We start from the raw sequence: 23,880 nt of genomic DNA, 5'->3' as shown, positions 1-23,880 counted from the left end.
ACTCTATTAATCGAATAACCGTTAACTGATGCTGGATATCAAGATTTCTTTTTTTTCCTTGTTCACTCCTCTGGGAAGCATAGGGCCTCGACAAGACTCAGTCTCGCGTTGGTTTCGTTAATCTATTTTGATTTCTGCCAGGGTAGGTGATTAGCCTGCCGATAAACCAAGATTACGAAGCTGGTTTATGAAGTGAATAGGAAAAAACATTATGGCGATTTCTTTAGTGAATTCCAAACTTTCAATACTGGAAAACAATATTTACTATTCTAGACATTTAAAAAAAAATATGGCGACGAAGTTAACTTTCTTTAGTGAATTTTGGATTTTTAATATTTACTATTCTGGACATTTTAAATTATAATAATTCAAAAAGCAGCTGCTGAGTGACGCGTTTTCGAAAAGCTCCATCAGTACGCAATAAAATGAACAAATTTTCTCATCCACATGTTTGCGGTAAAAGGTATTTTATTAAAGCTATATGTGACGCTCATCAACATCTAGTATCTTTTCCTCCTCCTTAGACGCTTTTCAACGCTTTTCAACACTTTTCAACGTGAGCCCCGCTGCTTTTTTTGCAAAATTACCAAACAATTTCCATTTTTGCTGTAGTGAAAAAATCTTTTGCTTTTTTCGAAATAGCATTACAGTTTTTTAATCAATTCAATTGAATTATATATATATATGTATATATCTGTATTTTTAAGTTAGCATTACACCACCACACTTTACTTCAAATGCATAATTAATTATTTATATGTATGCATGTAGCAATTAAGTACAAATAGTCTTGACTTTCTTCGATTTTCATCAATTTATCATTTATCTAAACAAACTATTCATTTTTGTTATGTATCATAAATGTATGTAAATAATAATCGTAATCATAATAATAATTATAATAAATCGCTTAAAGACAATACGCAATTAGACGCAAAGACAGACAGCTGTTGCTTGAGACTTTGTTTTTTTTCATTTTTCATTTTTAATTTATCATTTCTTTTTTTTTTTGTTTTTGTTTTTTTTTTCCTGTCGACAGACTAAGACTGTAGTACTGAGACTGGCTGTCTAAAGCACACATTTGATTAAACTTTCTTGCATTGATTTTTTGTTTTTGTTTTTCTTTTTTTATTGCACATACATGTATGTATGTATGTATATACTTTTACATATTTTTTGTTTTATATTTCTTTTATATTGTAGGTACAATGGGAAATGTACATATTTTTGTTGTGGTTGTTGTTGTTGCTTTTGTTCATATTATTGTTGTTGTTGTTCAGGTTGTCATCGTCGTCCAAGTCGGCGTCCATGTCCCATGTCTATGCGTTGTAGAGGAGCAGCACAAGCGTAGGCGCAAGCGTTTGTTGATTGTGAATACTTGAAAAAATACTGTACACATTGCCTAATTTTTTTTTTTTTTTTTTGAAAAAAAAAAAATCAGTGCCATTTTGGAAGTTTGCCGGATTCTCACTATAAATGTAAAATAGCATAAATTTTAGTTAAATTTATTTTAAATGAAAAAATACTTATAAATTTCCGAGCTTGCAATAGTCTGCTTTTAGGCGTTTCAACCAACGCAACCTTGACAATGCGCTACGTAACGAAAATGACGCTGAAAAACTTCCTGTAAAAATTCATTTAAATCCAATTATTTATGTATGTACGTGTGGCAGTCAACCCGATTGTGTGCTATTAGAAATATGCGCACACAAATTTTAGAAGAAAAACGACGGTGTGGGAAAATCTCTTTAAACAGAAATTAAAGTGGTAAAAAATCATTCTTTTATTACGAATTCATGGAAAACCGTGTGGCCACTTAAAAAATCTCCTCAACTTCTTTTCCAAAAAAAGTTTATAAAAAAATTAAAATTATATTTCAAAACGTATCTTTAACACATCGGAAATATTAAGTTAAGAAAAAATTGTATTTAACATTTTATGTTTTTAAGATACAAAAGTTGAAGACGCTTTGCATTTTTTTTAATTTTAATTACATTTTGAAGTGAAGACGTTTCCAAAAAAACAATTTTTTTACAAACATATTTAAAAGACTGGACTAAGATAAATAAAAGCTCAAGACCACTGAATTTTTTTTTTACTTTTTAATTACTTTTTGAATTGAACAATTTTTTGGGGAGAAATTTAATGACTGGATTAAGATAAAAAAAGCTGCAAGACAATTTGTAATTATTTCTTTTTTTTTATTTTAATTATATTTTGAAGAAAAAATGTTTCTAAAACAAAAATTTTTGGGAACAAATTTAAAGACTGTTAAGAAAAAGCTTGAAGCTTAAGCTTTAAGACATTTGTAGTTTTTTTATTACACAGTTTTAATTACATTTTAAAGAAATCGTTCCCTAAAAAAAAATTTTCAAAAAAATTTTAAAGACTGGATTAAGAAAAATTGTTCAAAGTTTATTTCTAATATAGAAATGTTGAAAAGAAATATTGTTTATTTAAAAATTTCAAATTTGAAGAAAAAATGGAAATCGAACCTAAAATAATTTAAAGGTTAAGTTTATTTTAATGTTAAATTTATTAATTTTATTATTTATTAAATGTTAAATTTATTTTAATGTTAAATTTATTATTTATTAAATTTAAAATTTAAATTAACTTAATAAATTTAACATTTAAGTTAATTTAAGTTGTACAATTTAAATTAAGAAAAAATTTTAACAAAAAAATTAAATACTTGAAATGTTCAAATAAATTTAAAAATGTAATTAAGAAAAAAGTTTAACAAAACAAAATCTAAACCTTTTTTTCATCAAAATGTTTAACATTAAGAACTAACATTAACAACAAATAACTAATTAAATAAAAATTTATATGAATAAATTTTAAAATGCAATTAAAACTCTCTACTCTATTAAGCTCAAAAATATAATAAAAACTGTTGAACTTTAGTCTTTTCAGATGGAACGTCGCAAAAGTTCAGAGAGGAAGCTCTAAAAATTAAATTAAGAATTTTTTTAGATTTCGTTTCATTTTTATTTTAAATGTTTTAATTAAAAATTCAAACGAAAATATCGCATCCACAACCGTAAATGGAGAACGCAATTTGCCCCACCGTTTTGTTCTTATGTCCAGTTTTGTTATTGTTATTGCAGTTCGATGTGTGTGTGTGTGTGTGGCGCTACAATGAGCTATAGCAATATTTTACACTTTAGTAAGATCTTCATGTTCAAACTTGTGTATTAAATTGTGCCACTCTGATACTACAGCATAGCTGCTGCTCTCCACAGCACCCACACAAAGTTTCAGTGTTTTTTTTAATACATAAATAAAAAAAAGAAATTTATTAAAACAAATTGCTTACATTTTAAATGCACCAACCGCAGCAAGAGCTGCTCAGCGCTTCAACTTTCTTCGATCTCTCACCTAAATCTTAAAGCTAAGCTCAATGCCAATTAATTGCTTTTTTACTCGCTTTTACTCTTAGCTAGCTATTCAAATCCGTTTTACCCGTTTATCCCCCTTTCACTGCCACACCTCCACCTCTGAACACACACAGTTTCAACACTAAACGCTTTCAGTTTTTGTTTTTACATATTTTATTAAATTTTCCATAAATTTCCTGCTAGCTGCTCATTTGTCGCTTTACTTGCATTTCTTTATTTTGTGGTTTGCTGTTGGTTGTTTTTGTATTTTGTATTTTGTATGCATACTTTCGTTTTCTGCAGAGGCGACAATTTGCCGATTTTCAAAATATTTGCCATAAGCTGTTGTTGTTTGTTGTTGTTTTAGTTTACAATGCAGTTCAAGTGTTTTTATTTTTGTTTGTGTTTTGGTATGTTGCTTTTGTTGTCTACTGTGTCTCTCTACTTTCTACTCATTGTTGCTTCAATGCCGCTTATGCTGCTCTACAAACACATCGAAATATTTTTCTGCACTGTGCCTCTGCCTGTGCCTGTGCCTACATCCATCATTCAATCCATTTGCTAATTTAATAGCTTCCTTTCATTTTCATATTTAACTTTAAATACAATTTAATAAGACTCTTTTTTGTTATAAGTATGTGTTATATTATTTTTGTTGTTACGGTTGAATGTTTGTTGCTGTATGGTTTGGTTGTAGTAGGTAATGTTTGTTTTTGTTTTTGTATTTGTTCGGTTTTGTTCGCCTGTCATTGTTGCGGTTGATTGATCGATTTTACATTACTTATCCATAGCTAATAAGTTTATATTTTACTTTTACTTTTGCTTTTTGTTTTTGTAATTTATATATATGTACGTATGTGTTTATTAACTGTTGCTTATTTTGCTTTTGTTTCTTGTTGTTGCATTTGCATTTGCGTATGTTTTTTTGCTTTTGTTTTCTTTTTCTTGCTTTGCTTGTGTGTCATTACTGGAATATATGTTTATTATAATCTCTTTTGCATATTTTTATACCATTGAAAGTTTTCTTTGCTTTTGCATTACTTTTTTTTTTTATCGCATGCTTTTCAAATTCTCAATGCATTTGTGTTCTCTTTTTTGTGTTGGTATGATGCTATGGTGTCCATTATTTGACTTACATGTATATGTATCTATGTATGTATCTCATAATGGTGTCATATATTCTTGTGGAATAATCAACGGCCATCAGTATTTTGTTTTTGCTTTGCATTTTTCCCAACACAATTTCTACAATTAGTATACGATTGCGGCACTGCCACGCGTTCTACAAGGAGGACCATTTGTTACAAATGGAACTTGCGCCTAAACGCACACAATAAATATACTAGTTGTTGTTGATGTTGTTGTTTGTGGTGGTGTTATGTGATCATATGGGAAATGTATCGCTGCTTAGCGTTTGCGTTTGTTGCGTATGCTTTTGTGTGTATGAACGGGTGGGAGTGAGGGAGTGTGTGTGTTTATGTGTATTTTGGTGTACATATGTATGTCTTTATCATCATTATTACATTGAGTTGTAAGTTTTATTTTTTATCTTTATTTTAAATATTAAAGTGTAATTTATTATAATATTTCTTTTTTCTTTTTTAAAGGTTTATTTATAAATTTAATTCTCTCCTTTTTTCTCAAGATTTATATATATTCTTTTCAACGGTTTCCATAGCAACAGCGTGGCGCGATGTTGTGGCGCACAGCTACAGTCTTCGTCAACATCTTAAAAACATAGAAAGGCTTAAAAACAAGTAATTTATCTGCTCACTTCGATGTCATCATAGTCACGAATTCTAAAAAGAGAGAAAAAGAGAGTTAGTAAAATATGAGTTGAATAATTAAAAATGTTGGGTCATCTAAAAATGTACAAGTAACAAAAACATGCCACTTGGTGTAAAAGTAAATTAAATTAAATATAAATGTTTTTTTTTAATTTTTAAAAATATACGTATTTATAGGGTTTTCCAAACAGAGGTGTTTATTTTGATATTCAAAGAAAAATGCTATTTTTTAATATTAATGATCGGATGTTTATTTCATTGTAAAGAGGAAGGTACCACCACAGCCACGCTTACAGGACAATATCCTTTTCATGAAACTTTCCATAACCGAATTGCAAAGTGGCTGCCCTATGCCCTCGATAGCCGCACGAATTCCATGTTTGAGATCTTGAATCGGCTGTGTTTGAGCGGATGTTGGCGTAGACCTTCTCTTTCACGTGGCCCCAAAGAAAAAAGTCACAAGGTGTTAAATCACAAGAACTCGGAGGCCAATTGTGATCACCTCTTCGAGAGATAACACGGTTCGGAAACTTTTACCGTTAGAGATCAATGGTTTTTCGTTGCTTGCGTGGCACGTAGCGCCGTCTTGTTGAAAATCCAATACCATCCAATTCCGGCCATAAAACATCGTTAATCACCTCTCGACAGCGCAATCCATTCACCGATAACACCTGCTATTGGAAAACCCTTTATATTTGGGGAAATAGATAAAGGGAATTTTCAATGCGAAAGCTACAAAGATAAGGAATTTAACACTGATGCCAAACATAAGTTGCTTGAAATGGTACTTGCCTTCAAACTTACACTTTGAAAAATAAAATTTAACAGACAATAAAACTGCGTGCTCAGATTTTTTTAAAAATTCTGATTAAAAAGTTGAAAGTTTTGATGATGACTTTTTGAAATTTGTTAAATTTTTTGTGAATTTTGTACAAAGTATGAAACTTTGATTTAAAAGTTATAATGAACTATATTTTTGTAAAAAATTAACCAAAAAAATGTGGCATGAAAATTATTCCAAAAAAAAAAAACAGTTTAAATTCAAAGTGACTTAATTATTTGAGCACCAGTTTTTTAATAATTTTTGTGCATTTTATACAAAGTTCGAAACTTTGATTTAAAAGAATTTTAATATATAATGAACTAATATATATTTTTTATAAATTCTGAATTAAAAAAAAACATATCAGAATGTTTTTAAAAAGTTGAAAGTTTTGATGATGATTTTTTGAAATTTGTTAAATTTTTTGTGAATTTTGTACAAAGTATGTAACTTTGATCTAAAAGTTTTTTAATATATAATGAACTATATTTTTGTAAAAAACTAACCAAAAAAATGTGGCATGAAAATTTTTCCAAAAAAAAAACAGTTTAAATTCAAAGTGACTTAATTATTTGAGCACCAGTTTTTTAATAATTTTTGTGCATTTTATACAAAGTTCGAAACTCTGATTTAAAAGCATTTTAATATATAATGAACTATATTTTTTATAAATTCTGAATTAAAAAAAAACATATTCATATGGGATAATGGGCCACTCAGAAGTTTTTTAAAAATTCTGATTAAAAAGTTGAAAGTTTTGATCATGATTTTTTGAAATTTGTTAAATTTTTGTGAATTTTGTACAAAGTACGAAACTTTTAATTAAAAAGCATTTTAATATATAATGAACTATATTTTTTATAAATTCTGAATTAAAAAAAACATATCAGAATGTTTTTAAAAAGTTGAAAGTTTTGATGATGATTTTTTGAAATTTTTGTGAATTTTGTACAAAGTTCGAAACTTTGATTAGATGATTTTTTGATATATAATAAACTTTTTTTCTATAAAAAAATCAACCAAAAAAATTTGGCATGAAAATTATTACAAAAAATTAAAAGCGTCTTAATTATGTGAGCACCAGTGCATCCAGTGGCGATGAATAAATCACATTCAATCAGATCTTATAATAATTTCGTTACAATCAAAAGCTCAACTTCAACGCCGTCATTTGCCTTTGGCGTTGGTGGCATGCGATTTGCGTAATTTGTCTCAATACAGATTTCAAGCTCTAATGACGCCCACACATAAAACCCAGAAGAGGAAAAATATGTGTTAGCATAGAGGGTAGTCATGTGTGAAAAATAGATTGCCACCTACACACGCTAGCATGCAGCAAAAAAACGCTCAATAAATACAATGAAATTAAATATTTATATAAGAAGAAACTAATATTTCAAGTGAGTCACACGGGATTTTTGAAGCATGAATAATAAAACTGAAACTAGGCATTGTGATAAACATTTCGCTTTAAAATTAAACACCTACAAAGCAATAAAAGTTTCGCATAGAAATCCCGATAGGCTCAATGTTGAGTAAGAACATTTTTCAAGTTTTATCAAAAAAAAAACATGCACTTGGGATACCAAGTATAGGGAGTTCACTGTTGACGATGAATATCACAATTTAGTAAATTGCATTGTGTTGATTACGCATTCGACATTTTTTTCTGAATTTCGAAAAATAAATGTATAATACAAAATCACAATTACAATCAATCATTGACTGCAAAATTCACCATTCCAGTATTTGTTCCAGATTTTCGAAGGAAAAATTTTATCTTCGAATTTTCAAAAATTTAAGAAGAAATCTGGAACTCTAAAATTCAGTATAAAAATTGCAATTACAATTATAATTATTTATATAGTTTTATAAAAAAAAACTTCTGATAATACTACATATAATAAGTTGGAAGGTGAATTTAAATATAACCCCTGACTAATAATTTATAGTGCTTTTATGTTCAATACTTTAGATTTTTTTTAAATAGCGAAAATTATTATAAACTAAAACATCACAATTAAAATTGCTAATTTACTGCAAAAACTACAGCAGTAGATATAGTATTTGTACCAGAATTTCGAACTCCGAAAATTCGAAAAAATATATAGAAGGAAATTTTCAATTCAATTTAAGCAGTGTAACTACAGTTACAATTCATTCTAAAAATGACAACTAAATTACGGTTGAGATTTGCAAGCGACATATTTTTTTCGAAATTTCAAAAAATAGCATCGAATAGTGCGAGTAGCTCGTTACTCATTCGAAACTCGTTCATTATTCAACTGCTCAAATGTCGAATTCCTCGAAAAATCTCAATATACTCGAGGTGATGCACGAAAATTTTCAAGCAATGAGCAATGAACGGATATGCCATGGGTAGGTAGTTACTTAGGTGATGTGGTTTAAGGGGTAACACCACTGTACACGCGTAAAATAAACACGATTTTTAAAGAATTTTTTTGTATAGAAGGAAAATGGAAACAATCACTCTGATTTGGGAAGTTATTACTTATATACTAAAATACAAAACTACAAAGTTTGATCGAAAAATTTTACAAAATGGCGGCATTGGAGACATTTTTGTAATGTGGTTTCTCTTGAAGGAGCTTCGCGGCACGCAGCACAGAGGGTGCAAATTTTAATCTAGAACAAAGAAACATTTTTTTTCTTAATCTAGATAAGAATATCTAGAACAACACGTAGGGGATTTAAAAAATATTTATTTGTGTGGAATTAGCAAGTATTTGAAGGAAAAAACTCTATTTTGGACTAAAAAAACGGCACTTAAATAATTATAACAATCGTTTAAATTAATCTATCGAAAATCCCCTACGCTCTTCTTTTAAGAAGGTTATTATACAGACGTAGTGAAAAACCTGATTAAAAATATTTAAAATTGTTTGAGTTATGCTGCGTGCCAATTTCAGAAAACGTGTTTTGAGAAAAACGCGTTTAAAGTTTGGAAATTTGGAGAAATCGTTAGGTAGCAGTCACTAACGCTTGGTTAAAAGCTTAAAATATTTATGAAATAGACTTCGGTAACGTATAAAACTTTTTGTTCTGTATTTTAAAAGGTTCAAAGAATTTTTTAAGCTTATAAAAAAAAATCAATTTTTTGAAATTTCTACAGTGGTGTTACCCCTTAAGTGCCAGTCTGGCATTCTTCAAGTAGCAATAAAGCGCCGTATTAATACCATTATGAGAACTCTAACAGGCAGATATCTACAGCCAGCCAGAGCTGTTGATATAATGGAGAAGATTGAGGGGACTGAACGGATATGCCATGGGTACGCGTTTGACAATGTGCTCACCAAATCGAAAGCTCAATTACATGTGAGCTAAAAAGAATTGTAATAAATAATTTACTGTCAAAACCACTGTTTCGAAAGCAAAATTTTATCTTCGAAATTTTCGAACATTTTTTTTACTTGACATTCGAAAAAAATATTACATATAGACAATTAAATAACTATTAAATATCAGAAAATAAACACTACATTTATTCGAAATTTTCGAAAACAAACTTTAGCTTCGAAATTTTCGAACATTTTTTTTTTTTTGCTTTAAATTCCAAAAAAATATATAGACAATTAAATAACTATTAAATATCAGAAAATAAATACTACATTTATTCGAAATTTTCAAAAACAAATTTTTTAGCTTCGAAATTTTCGAACATTTTTTTTTGCTTGAAATTCCAAAAAAATATATCGACAATTAAATAACTATGAAGTGTCAGAAAAAAGCACTACATTTATTCGAAAACAATTTGATCTAATAAAACAATAACTTAAGAGAAGCAAATGTAGCGCAATAAAAACAATGTTTTTTACTTCGGAATTTAATTGTTGATTACTAATGAGACACATAAAAGTATAAATTAAATAAATTAAGAGCAGTGCGCTTTAGTTTTCATCAACTATTCTGTATTCTATTGTTTTTTGTTGTTGTTTTTTTATTGTTTAACGTTTCCATATTCATGCCTCTCGTGATCTCTAATTAAAATCTGTACTAATAGAAACTACGAAATTTCGCTTTACATCGAATTTATCTCGAATTACTCATAAAAATCAGCCCAACCGCCTGATTAAGCGACTTCAACTCACCCAATCGCGTGTGATCGCGCAAAAAGTAAGCAATGAGTAACAGCAAGAAAAAAAACGAAAAAGAAAAGCAAAAAAAAGGGGGAAAAAACTAAACCAAAAAGAGGAATAAAACCGAAATATTCAAAAAAAAAAAAAGGGAAAAAACACAATTGTATGTCTAAGCATGTGGAAGAAGACAATAAACAGAGATTGGGAAAATGTGGCAACAACAAACATTAAACAAAAGTCAGAAAATTAGAGGGCAAATAAAAAGGCGAAACTATTGTGTCGAATGCGACCAATTAACATTGAATTTTTCTGTTTCTCGGAGGTAAGAAGTAAATTACGCGGAATTTTTCGCATTCGCGACGATCACGTATAGTACAACAATAACATAAAATAACAAATAAAAGGCAAAAACGAAACAAAAAACATATCTACAATAAATTAAAATATATATCTATGCGATATAAAGTAAGGAACAAAGCAAACCTTCCACACTTGGCGCAGTGCCAAAAATTCGTAGAGGACCTAATAAAATTTGCTTTGGAAACAAAGTACAAACATTTACGAGCTCATTTGTTTGTACCATATGTGTATGTGTGTGTTAGGGGAAACGGGATAGTCTTACAAGTTGTTTAAATTTATGCCAATCCATAACCAGCTACCCACAACAGCCGCCTCCTACACACCGATATACACTTGGTTTACTCACTTAGCCGATCATCCAGCCAACTAATCTCACGGTTGTTAAAATTTAGATTTACCATTCTGTACATATGTATGTGCAGGCACATATGCACACATGTATGTACATAAATGGAAGGCTCTAACGACAATCATCAATTATTTTATGCCAATTCTCGTGCCAAACGCCACACAAAAATGAAGAACAAACATGAAGGTTGATGGACGGGCAAGGCTAATACAAACTAATCATCGTTTTGGGCATGGTAGGAGTGAGTGCGATACCGTGTTCTATTATTTTACGTTTGCACCCACCTGGTGAATGTAAATAAACGTGCCGATATAGTGATAGCTGGTGAATGTACAGGACCAACCACTTCCAGCTAATATATCACATTTTACAGGGAATAATAGCAGGCTACTAGTGCCACCGTTAGGTTATACAAAGCCGTGCCTGCACTGATGCTCCTGTGTGGGGAATGTGTTTGATTAGCAAACCATTTGCAAATGGGTTTTGTTTATTTTTGGACATAGTGTTTGAAGAGGACTTGATTGCAGCATGGCATGAGATTTCGTGCAGTGACCGGGCTCGCACATGCGCTGGCGGCAACAAAGATATGGCGCAGATAAAGCACCGCAAAGTATTTTGTGAAGGACACCGACCAACAAGCCAGATAAGATAAATAGGCTGATAGACGGAATTTCAAGCAGAATAAAGGTAACATAAAAAAGGTGTGATGTTGTGTACACGCACGTGCGCCTAAGTAAATAAACGGGCGCACAAATTTTGGCATAAAAACGAAATGATAAAGTGTTCAACGCGACTGTTGCCGCAGGTGTGGCCACAGCATTATGTTGTAATTTTGTGGAAAACCATTTGCCCATGCCACTCATTTGCGTGCATTCAATTTTTTTTTTTTTTTTGTGTTTTTGTCCAACGAGCAAGTTTGTTAAATGTCAACCGACATCAACGACACAGCTGCAGCATGTTATTAAAAATGGCAGAACACGAATTCCATTTTCATACCACTCTATCATCATCACCCTCGCACATCATTATCAGCTGCTCACCCGAGCGCTGTTTGGGGGGCAAAATATAAAACGAAATTATTTAGATACTCTTTTTAGTAAAACACCAAGTGAAATGTTTTTTGTTTGTGGTATGTTGTAGAAAATTACAGTTTTCGAGTGCTTGGCGTGCGTACATACCTTCATAATTGACCTGACCGTCACCATCGATATCAGCCTCCCGGATCATTTCATCCACTTCCTCATCTGTTAACTTTTCACCCAAGTTTGTCATGACGTGACGCAATTCAGCCGCTGAAATGAAGCCATTGCCGTCCTTATCGAATACTCTAAAGGCTTCTCGGATCTCTTCTTCACTATCGGTATCCTTCATTTTGCGTGCCATCATTGTCAAGAACTCGGGGAAGTCTATGGTGCCATTGCCTGGATGGGAGAAAGTAAAATTTAAAAAAATGCAATTAGGGTTTATTTTTTATAAATTAATATTTTGTTTTTGTAGTTTAATTTTTTTACGTATTTTTATTTTGTTTTATGTATTGTTTTTTGAATTTTTTTATATTTGTATTTTCAATTTTATTATTAAATTAAATTATTGCTTTTATTTATTTGCTTTTATTTTATTTCAATTCAGTCATCCTGAGGATGACGCTTAGCTATGTCTGGATTTTTCTTTTTTATTTTATATTTATTTTTTTTAATTTTTTTTATTTTTTTATTTTTTTATTTTTTTTTTTTTTAATTTTTTAATTTTTTTTTTTTTATTAATTTTATTTTTTTTTTATTATTATTATTTTTTTATTATTATTAATTCCACTAGTCTACAAGGAAAAGTATCCGAAATAATTTAAACTAATATCTGCTTCTCTGTCCATGCAAAATTCGGATTGATAACTAAAATTAATTTATTAGTTTGAGTTTTTACGATAATCGTATCTTTCGTGTTTAATGGAACTAGGCCGACAAAATTTAACCAACATTCAGACCCAGAAACCAGACTATATATTTCCGAAGGTTTATGATGCGCTGAATCCAAATCTGGCCTCAGAATTGCTCTATCAGCTCTGGTTTTCGAGATATCCTAACCTAAAAGTGCAAAAAATACAAAAAAACATGAAAATTTCAAAATGCGATATCTCTGCGAAAAAAAATGATATTTGAGCAAACAAAACGCCATTTGAAAAAAGAAGGATTGTATTTAAAGATGCCATCCTTTAATTTTGGTGAAAGAAAACATCTGCAAGGCTACATAACCTCAAATATGGGCAAAAATGGGGTTTTTTGCACTTTTAGGTTAGGATATCTCGAAAACCAGAGCTTATAGAGCAATTCTGAGGCCAGATTTGGATTCAGCGCATCATAAACCTTCGGAAATATATAGTCTGGTTTCTGGGTCTGAATGTTGGTTAAATTTTGTCGGCCTGTGTTCTTTATGATTTTTTTATTATTTTTTTATTCTTTATTATTTTTTTATCATTTTTTTTATTATTTTTTTATCATTTATTTTATTATTATTATTTTTAATTTTAATTATTTTTTTTTATATTTTTTTTATTTGTTTTATTTTTTATTTATTTATTTTTTATTATTTTTTTTTTTTTTGTATTTGTATTTTTATTATTATTTCTTCTTATTTATTTTATATTTAAATGTGTTTGGTTAATTGACTCAGGGCATTTTCAAAGTAAAGTTTTTCAAATTGTAACAATTTTCCCGTACTCCTTAATAAATGGCGGCGCTCAAGTGCATTTCTACCAAAAACTTTGCAGAAAAGAAAATAAATTTGGTGCAGTAAAGAAATATTGTAAAATTTATAAAAAAAAAGTCACTTTTCAATTTGATCACAAGAGTGTAACGTTTATTTTAACAATTACCTGCAAAAGTAACTCAAATTTTCTTCCACTAAACTCAAATGAACTCCCAACCAGTGGCCATCAGCTGCTTAGCGTGAAGCTCTTTCTCTTTCGGATGTGGTATTTTCTCGCTTCCATAAACAAATCAGTGTAGTTATAGCCTTTGGTTGCAAGGTTAATTGCTTTTTTATTTCATGGGGAAAATATTAAATTCTAAAATAGGGGATATACTCGAAGAACCCAATTTCATCGAGACCCAACAAAGCTCGAATGAGCGAGTCGAGTTTTTAAATCAACTTCAAATATTCACATTAAAATCAATTCGATTCAGTTATACGTGAAATAATAAGGAAAAACAGAATATTACACCGACACATTCGGCATTGCTTGAAAAGGCGTTTCTAGTCAAATACAGAGCATCATCTCAGTAATATTATATATAATTGGCTTTTCCGAGTGTTTGGCCGAGCTCTTCCTTCTATTTTTGCCGTGCCTCTTGATGTTATTCCATAAATAGAGGGGCGTAGTTTTAAACCGCCTCTGAACGGCAGCTGGTTTTTTATGAGGAGCTTTTTGAAGGCGACCGCTATTAGAAGAAATTTTTCTATCACTTTATGCTGTATGCAAAGGATTTCGAGCCTGTGCACTTCCGAATGGTAGTCGCTCATCAACCCATTCAGCTACAGCAGTCATTATAGTAATATTACCAATAAATACATATGTATACCATCCGCCTTATTCGCTATTCACCGATACTTGCGCTGTACAAAGCTCTCTCTTAGAATGAAATCTGTATTCAATTCGGTTGAATCTGCATTTGGAGAAGCTGACACAAGAATATTATTTTCATGCCAGATTGTTTTTAACAATGAAAGACTTTCATAGCGGTACCACACCGCCGCCCTTTGGTAGATGTTTTACTCTAATCAGAAGTAGTAGGAATTGGAAAAAATACATTCTTGGCAATTAAACTTAAAATTAAAGTATAAAACATTTTTTATAATTATTTATTTTTTCATCTTTCGCCCCAATTCAGCATTAAATACTAATATAATATAATAATAATTAAGCACGAGTATTGAATTTATTTATTTTCGAAACAACCACTTTCTTATAAATAAATTTACATCGCATTTCTTCTTGATGTTAATTTTAGCAGCCTGTCATTAGCACTATTTCTATTCTACCAAATAGCAACGAAAAAAACTTTGTTCAATTGAATGCTTGAATGACAGAAAATTAATAGAGGGGGATTGCAGCCGAACAAGGAAGTCTTGTGACCACAGCGGCTTTCCCCAAACGACATACGAAATGCACCGCCTGCAACCCTTCGTCGCCATAGAATCAAAAACATCAACGAGTAGACATCGGGCACCACTACTAAAACCAGCCACCAACCATCGTATTCCCCATAAACTGAGGAATTTTACACCGCGAAAAACGCCTTAGGAACAGACGCCAACAAATAAGGAACGCTGATGCTGACGACGCTGATGTACTGTGCGACGTTTTTGCACAAATGAAAAATAAGAAATTATACAAATCTAGAGAAGTGTGCATATGTATGTGTATACACGAATGGCACATACGACGCTACCAAAAAATTGCAGTTGTTTGATGAGAGTACGTCGCACTGCTATAAATAACACAAAAACAACAGCAATGCTGTGTTAAAATTAGATAGCAAAACAGCAAATGCGAATGCCGAATATTTGGGTAAAATTTTAAAAATAAAAAAAATATTTATACTATTATACATATGCATGTACGTATGTATATAGGTACATATGTAGGTATATAAAAAAAAATAAATCAATGGAAATTAACAAAAAATTAAGCAACACTTGCAGTGCGTGGTGAGGTTTAAGAAGGGCGGTATGTGTTTTGTTTTTGTAGAGCACTCAGGTGCGTTTGATTGAAAAATGCAAAACTTTGATATAACTGAAACTTTGCTATTGTATGAGCACAAGGGCATCTAATAGCGGGTTAGGCATCTCTAATCCCAGGTGGATACCTAATCACAGGCACTCATATGCCTCGACTCCCCCCTTTTTATATGTTGGGCAATACGCGAGTCGTTTAACGAGCAAATAACTCGCCAAACTGCCATGCATACAAAGTTTTAAATTCGTCCCGAAAAATCCCGCATATACATTGACATTTAAAATCCCGAACATTCGGGACTTGCAATATTATTCGGTGTTGAATATCTTACTGAAATCGTGACATACTATATGAAATTAATTTTCACAGCAGTTCAAAAGCTATTGGTCCATCAACACCACCAGTCTATCGGCCGTCTATGCAGCAATCTGTCGAACACCACCCCAATGGCTCCCCCTCCTCTCCAACGCCCCCTCACTTTTTGGCTGCTGCTTAACCGTCGCCGCCGCTACCACTAACAAATATACTGTGCAAAAAGGCGCCGCCGGGGTCCCCGCCATCGAGGAACTCACACAAACACACCAAACACTAGTCGAAAATCGATTTGCTGTCTTCATGCAGTACGTGCCACAGATGTGTGTATGCTGATATGTACGTATGTAAGCAAAATATATTTAAAGCAAAAGTCAAATTTTTGTTGTGGGAAATCCTCATTTGCGCCGCTTGTCTACAACATTAGTGCCTGCTGCTGCTGCTGTTGGTTGCCTGCCCTGCAGGGAAAGCCTGAGTTAAAAAAAAATGTTTAGTTCAGAACCACATAGCGCTAGTTTGTGAATTTCCAACCACTTTGCTGCATAAGTTATATTTACCTTTAAACCGTCCAATGTAGTATAATTCCAAAGCTCTAATCTAGCGCGACCAGACCGCAAACAATCGGCTCTCTATGTTATCGGAACGACCCGAATTTATAACCGGCCAAGAACTGTCATTTCAACAGCATTCCACAAAGATTTATGAGAAAGGTTTATGCTGTTACTACTCGTACAACAACAACAACCGCAACCTCGGTCGCAGTTTTGTCACTCACAGAAAATGTATCGAATTTAATACTGGCCACGAAAACTCAAGCGAAAAGCGATGCAGTTGGCAATAATTCTGAACTATAGAAAAAGGAATGCAGCACTTGAACAATTGACTTTTTCTGGGGCATGGCGATGTAGTTAAATTCGCCTTTACTATATGTAAAAGATATGAAAAATTCGACTAGTCATATTTTCAAATTCACCACAAACACACCAGAGTTCGGTGCTGGTGGATTTTCCTGCAGGTGTTGGCTTTCTTGCGCTCTTGCTTACCTTCCTATAAATTTATAAATATTTTCTTAATTGTTGTTGTATTTTATGCCATTGCTCTTTTTTCTCAATTTCATTTGTGAAATTATTTTTTCTTAAATATTTTTGAAATTCTTTTGGTAACAATTATTTTTGGTACGCGCAATTCATTACCGTCCATACAACAATCCACCATCCCAGTGCCAGTTTTGTATTTGCGCTGTGCTGTGTGTGTACGTAGAAGTGCGCGGGAGGAATTTCTAAAAAATCACGAAAATAAATATATGCTTTTGTAGCAGAAGAGTTAGGCGCAAATATTTATCACTCTTTATTTTTACTCGCAAATATTTTATAAACTACCTTAAAGAGCAACGTGCAAAGCTAACAAACAGGAGGCACAGATAGATATGTATTTATTTATATACAAACATTGCAGTAAAATGTACAGGTAGCTAGCATATAGTATATGGTATGTATGTATGTGTGTATAATATATTTATGCCTTCAACCCATCTTTTCTGTTAAACATTTTCAAATTCAGCGCGTGCCAGCTACTTTCTCTCCCGTCTCTATTTTTACAGGTGTCTGCGCGTTTTAGCCGGTATTTAATTTAAGGCAATAATTTGCCATACTAACTAACACATGGACATACCACATAGAGAATTTTTCTTCGAAGCAATTTTTTTTTTTTGCTCGCACTAAACACGCTCCACTGCCACAACACAACACCTCCGCTTACTTGCCCGCATCACAACACACACCCGCTTTTTGTTTTTTTTTACTTACCCGTTTCACTGCTGGATAAATATTTATTTTGTTTTAGCAAAAACTGTTAAGAGAAAAAAATACAACTAAATTAAATAGGGGTGGCAGTGGCAGCAGCAGCTAATGGGAGCAGTAGTAGCAGTGAAAGCAGCAGGCAGGCAGGTAGAAGTATGAGGTCATGACCAATTTAATAGCCACCCACAGCGCGTGTAATGAGTAGCAAAAATGCGCTGAGGGAAAATGGCAATTTCCTTAACGAAATTACATGCATAGTTAAAACTTTGTACTCTCGTAGCAGGAAAAAATAATGGCAAATTAAAAACACCAACATTAGAAATTACTTTGGTAGTGTAGAGAGTGAGTGCTACTTAATTGGCAGTTGAGTGCTTACATTTGAATAGTTTTGCATAAATTATTCACGCTGACATATGGAGTCATGAATTCCAGAGCGGTTACATAGAAAATCGGTTGTGTTAATAACCAATTTCATATAACGGGCATTTACTATAGAACCATTCAAAGGTATATTGGGAAATTAAAAAACCGCATTTGGTTCCAGAAAAAGGGGGTTTCATTTTAGTTCTTCAAATCGTTTATCCTCATGACACAAATAGAATAATGAAGCAATTGTTGTTGATATTGTTGTTGTAGTAGCATAAACATGTAGGGGGAATGCTGCTAGAGTTACAATCCTTGGCCGGATATACCATAAATCCGGGTCCTTCAGATAACACCGAACGGGCTGACGTGGGAACGATAATGGAGCACTTCATGCAGATTTCCTGCTAGGAAAACACATTACGAGTTTCGGCCGACTTTAATATCTATCGATAGTGCCCTCAGCATCTGTAAATTGAGCAGTAAAGCTTCAATGTGAATTATGGGCCGCAAATTGCCAAGCTTGTAAGCAGCCTCGGGGTACTGCTGAATGCTATATAAGAATGACTCAGAAATGAGTTCATAAATACCAAACAGTGATGTGGTCAGAGATCGAACTTAGGAACTATTTATGGATCAACTTCAGGTTAGTTTGAATCATATTCAGATAGCAAAACGATGCCCAAAGTTCGTTATGTGGAAAAAAATTACCTAACAATGTCTACAAAAAATAAAACAAAAATAAAAAATATAAAAAAATAAAAAAAAAATATTTAAAAAAATATAAAAAAGTATAAAAAATAAAAAATAAAAAATAAAAAAAAAAATAAAAAATAAAAAAAAAAATAAAAAATAAATAAATTTAAAAAATTAGAAATATAAAAAAATAAAATAAAAAAAAATTAAAAAAATATAATAAAGTATAAAAAATAAAAAATAAAAAAAAATATAAAATAAAAAAAAAAATAAAAAATATAAAAACAAAATAAAAAATAAATAAATTTAAAAAATTAGAAATATAAAAAAATAAAATAAAAAAAAATTAAAAAAATATAATAAAGTATAAAAAATAAAAATAAAAAAAAAATAAAAAATAAAAAAAAATAAAAAATATAAAAACAAAATAAAAAATAAATAAATTTAAAAAATTAGAAATATAAAAAAATAAAATTAAAAAAAATTAAAAAAAAAAAACAAAATTAAAAAAATATAAAAAAGTTAATAAAAAAATCCAAACAAATTGAAAACAAATAAATAATTAAAAACATGTATCTAAAAAAAGTATATAATTAAAAATAAATAAATACTAAAAAAATAATTAAAAAAAGTAATAATATAAATAATTAAAAAATTAAAAAAATAGAAAATATAAACATTAAAATAAATAAATAATTAAAATATACAAAAATAAATAAAAAATAATAAAAAAATTAAAAAAAAAAAACTATCATAATATAATATATTGCTCGCCACTTGGAAGCCATATACGCATAGGCTAATCTAATGTGCCTACAAATAGAATAACTAACAAAACAAGCTTAAGACTAAAAAACAACATTTCAAGGAAAACTCAACCGTTCTTTTGCGAAGTTTCAAAACAATGAGGGAAAGGTTAAATACAACATAATAAAATCTTAGCTTTTGCTAATAAATTTATTGGAAACGCTATTTTGAAAAAAAAATTTCAAATTCATTACAGATTTGCTTTTGTGGAGATTTTTTTAGCTTTAAAAGGCTTTATTTGTGGACTTAGATTACAAGTAAAAAATTATGTATCGTTATCGCTGCTTAAGCTATCCACTCGACACAATTCAGATATACAGGTTCAAATAAACTTCACCTCTGTTAAATATACAATTTTTCAGACCACCTAAATTTAACTCTTTCTGCTTCTAACCGCTGTCGGGAGAGTAGAGATACCAAAGCAACGCTTTCACTGAGAAGAGCAGAGCAGAGAGCACAAGAAGGAGAAAGCACTGCAAGGACCCATTTAGTATAGCAGCAGTAAACTGCAACATATAAACGCAAAAACATATGTATGTATGCATGTACCAATTCGAAAAGGCTTATTTACTTGTTTTACACAATTTTCGCCATGTCATGGTGATGTAGCGCCACCGCCGACAAGGTAATTTGGAACTCGCTGTTGTGACTTTCACCAACCAGAGGAACTCTGCTTGGCTGCTACATAAGGAATATTCGTTCCTGCAGCGACACTGCGCATGTGCTGCTTCTGCACGTAAAGCAGCAGCAAAATCCCGGGTAATGCGGCGACATGGAAACGAGACTAAAGTGTAGCTAATGACGAATGGGGACAATCAAGAGCAGCGCAGCAACATAAAGCGTTGATATTAAAGAAAATAAGTGAAACATGAAACATGGCAATGTAATTTACATACATACATACATCGCTTTGAGATGCTGAATCAAGCGAAAGAATGTGAAGTGGAAATGGTAAAAATTGCGAAAATATTTATAACATGCGCCACAATCTGCAAAATGCCACTGCCGTCAGCGTCATCGCAGAAGTTGGCGAGAGCACAAGTGTCCAGCGAAAGAAAACCGCATCGACAAGTGCAAAATGTTTCGCAGCAACAAGAAGTAAGTCGCAGGTGTAATGACACATACGTACATACATGTTTATATATACACCACCCACACAGACACTCATATATACACAACAAATGGTTGGAGTTGCATGTTGGTTGATAAAGGGGCGCGGCTCTGCAGTGCAATTGTGAAATTCCCTTGGTCGAAAGGACACTCGGCATCGATCGAATGACAAGCGACACACTTGGGTGAGGCGGCAAGGCAATGGCAGAAAACTGTTGAGAAATTGCAAAATGGCAATATTAAGGTGCTTAGCTGGTTGGAATTTAGTAGATACGATTAGATTACGAACAACTACTTAGCACCTACTTGTCGGCACTTGGCGCTCGCCCGCCATCCACTTTCCCACAAGCATTCTCTGGCTGGCTGCATTTGCGAATAATCTAGTGTTTTTCCGCTACTTGAATATGTTTTTTCCTTTTTATTTTCTTTATTTTATTCTTGTTGCTACGTTCAATTTTACGTTTATTCCTGTTTGCTGCTGCTGCTTCGCTTGTTTTTTGTTTTTCATTTTTTTCTTTCACACATACATATATATGCATCTATGTACATTTGTATATTTACTTCGCATAATATAACTTTTAGAGATATACCAGACATTTAGACAGCTTGACAAACACCGCAAAAAATAAGATGAAACAATAAAAAACGGTAACGAGGCGGCAATGGCAAGTCAAACATACCGCTGAGCATGAGGGAGAAATAAAGTGATATTTTATTTCATGATTAAAATTCTTAGTATGCTATTCTTAACTTGGCCGTACGCCATATGAAAATATTCATGCATTTATACATATGTACATATATGCCTATGTAAATATGTGGATGCTTGGAAAGGTGATGTTTCTCAGTTCAACGCAAAATTCATTTTAGCAAAGCAAATGCAACAAAGAATTGCCGGCCGACCGAGGTATGTATGTACCTATACATATACATATAATAGAGCACGACGAAACAAGTGTGAATTAAAGTTTTTTTGTATTTTGGATTTATTTTCTAGAATCTATTTTTTTTTTCTCTAATCTTTCGATTTTGTTTTCTTTTCATCTTTATTTTCTTTGTTTTTTCCATTTTTTTCTTGTTTTTCCATAGTTTTTCTGTTTTTTTTTTCCTACCAAATAATGTATAAAAGCGCGTGCTGCTCCTCCTACGCAATGAATGTATTGCTCACTGTCAATTTTTTAACTTGCCACTTCGAATCCTTATTTATGTGCTAAGAAGCCATAGAAACGCCTGATTTTAGTAACGAACAGGAATTCAAGATTAATTAAATTACTTAGTGGAAATAGGAGCATATGTAAATAGAAATGAATAATAAATTCTGCGTCGTAAGGAATGAAAATAGATTGGGAGCTCAGTACTATTCATATTTTTTAAGAAACTATTGGTCTGAAACAAAAAATAGATTTAGAATATATGTATGTATATATATTCTGCCAACCTTGAGGCCAACCGTATCATCACCTAAAATTATACAGTTTTTTTTTTAGGTTATAACGTCGCCCTTCGACAGGCAATGGCAAACCTTTGAGTGTATTTCTGCCATGAAAAAACTCCTCATAAAAACCATTTGCCATTCAGAGTCGGCATAAAACTGTAGGTCCCTCCATTTGTGGAACATCAAGGCGCACACCACAAATAGGAGGATGAGCTCGGCCAAATACTTAGCAGAAGTGTACGCGCCAATCAGTTATTTATTCTGTTTAACGCATGACATTTGTTGAACCAAAACGCAACAAGACATATTGCGACCGGTTGGGTTTCCTTGATTAGATTAATAAAAATGCTAAGCGATTTAAGCCCGCGAAAAAGGCTTGCCACGAATTATTTTCTTCTTTAAGCGGAACAAGTTGACAGCAATAGTAATACGCAAAAATTTAAAACCTATTATATTAGAATTTTTTCTATCATACTTTATGACTTGCCAATCAAATTCTAAGATAGGGCGTCCTTAAACTATTTGCTGAGACAGGTCGTCCACATTGTCCACGTCATTCGACTGGGGAACGAAAAGATTAGTAATCATGCGTTTATAACGCTCATTATTAATTGGGTCCCTGATTCGACTAGCACTTAAATCAAAACCTTTGGACGTGATTCACGTTAAGTTGTGCGAACTGAATGACGATTAGAAATAAATTTGCACAATTCGAATTTCTCTGGTGTAAGACTTTTGAGCGCAACCCAGCTATTCAGCTCACAAACTGTTGTTGTAGCAGCATAAAACATTCGCCAACATTTTTTTGGGAACCCAGCGGAAGTAACGGTTCTTGTCCGGATTTCAATCCGAGCCAGAAAAATAAACCTCTACAACAAAAGCGATTTTTTTAATAACACAGGCCGACAAAATTTAACCAACATTCAGACCCAGAATCTGGTTTTCGAGATATCCTAACCTAAAAGTGCAAAAAACACCATTTTTGCCCATATTTGAGGTTATGTAGCCTTGCAGATGTTTTCTTTCACCAAAATTAAAGGATGGCATCTTTAAATACAATCCTTCTTTTTTCAAATGGCGTTTTGTTTGCTCAAATATCATTTTTTTTCGCAGAGATATCGCATTTTGAAATTTTCATGTTTTTTTTGTATTTTTTGCACTTTTAGGTTAGGATATCTCGAAAACCAGAGCTGATAGAGCAATTCTGAGGCCAGATTTGGATTCAGCGCATCATAAACCTTCGGAAATATATAGTCTGGTTTCTGGGTCTGAATGTTGGTTAAATTTTGTCGGCCTAGTTCCATTAAACACGAAAGATACGATTATCGTAAAAACTCAAACTAATAAATTAATTTTAGTTATCAATCCGAATTTTGTATGGACAGAGAAGCAGATATTAGTTTAAATTATTTCGGATACTTTTCCTTGTAGACTAGTGTAATTAAATTTTATATAGCCGTTGGTTGGTGCGTGATTACCATTCGGAATTCACAGAGAGGTCGTTGGTTTGAATCTCGGTGAAATTAATAAAAACATTTTTCTAATAGCGGTCGCCCCTCGGCAGGCAATGGCAAACCTGCGAGTGTATTTCTGCCATGAAAAAGCTCCTCATAAAAATATTTGCCGTTCGGAATCGGCTTGAAACTGTAGGTCCCTCCATTTGTGGGACAACATCAAGACGCACACCACAAATAGGAGGAGGAGCTCGGCCAAACACCTAACAGAAGTGTACGCGCCAATTATTTATTTTTTTATAGTAATTTTTTTAGGTTATTTTCATTTATTTTTGCAATTAGTTTTTTTTAATTCATTCGTTTTATTGTATTT

General features: G+C 31.9%; 1 protein-coding gene across 2 annotated transcripts in view; it reads right to left on the bottom strand.

Moving 5' to 3' along the window:
- Positions 1-3,533: 3,533 nt before the first annotated feature.
- Positions 3,534-23,880, bottom strand: part of LOC129245948 (calmodulin) — a 35,231-nt gene continuing 14,884 nt past the window's right edge. For both annotated transcript variants that reach the window (XM_054884402.1, XM_054884403.1), the window contains 2 exons: positions 11,978-12,220; positions 3,534-5,182 (listed from right to left, as the gene is read on the bottom strand). In XM_054884402.1, coding sequence (XP_054740377.1) covers positions 5,154-5,182; positions 11,978-12,220 — 272 coding nt within the window. In that variant the 3' untranslated portion in view covers positions 3,534-5,153. The remainder of the gene's footprint in view (positions 5,183-11,977; positions 12,221-23,880) is intronic.

The sequence above is a fragment of the Anastrepha obliqua genome, chromosome 4, assembly GCF_027943255.1.
Source record: "Anastrepha obliqua isolate idAnaObli1 chromosome 4, idAnaObli1_1.0, whole genome shotgun sequence".
Classification (NCBI taxonomy): domain Eukaryota; kingdom Metazoa; phylum Arthropoda; class Insecta; order Diptera; family Tephritidae; genus Anastrepha; species Anastrepha obliqua.
This window is presented reverse-complemented; position numbering and strand designations above follow the sequence as displayed.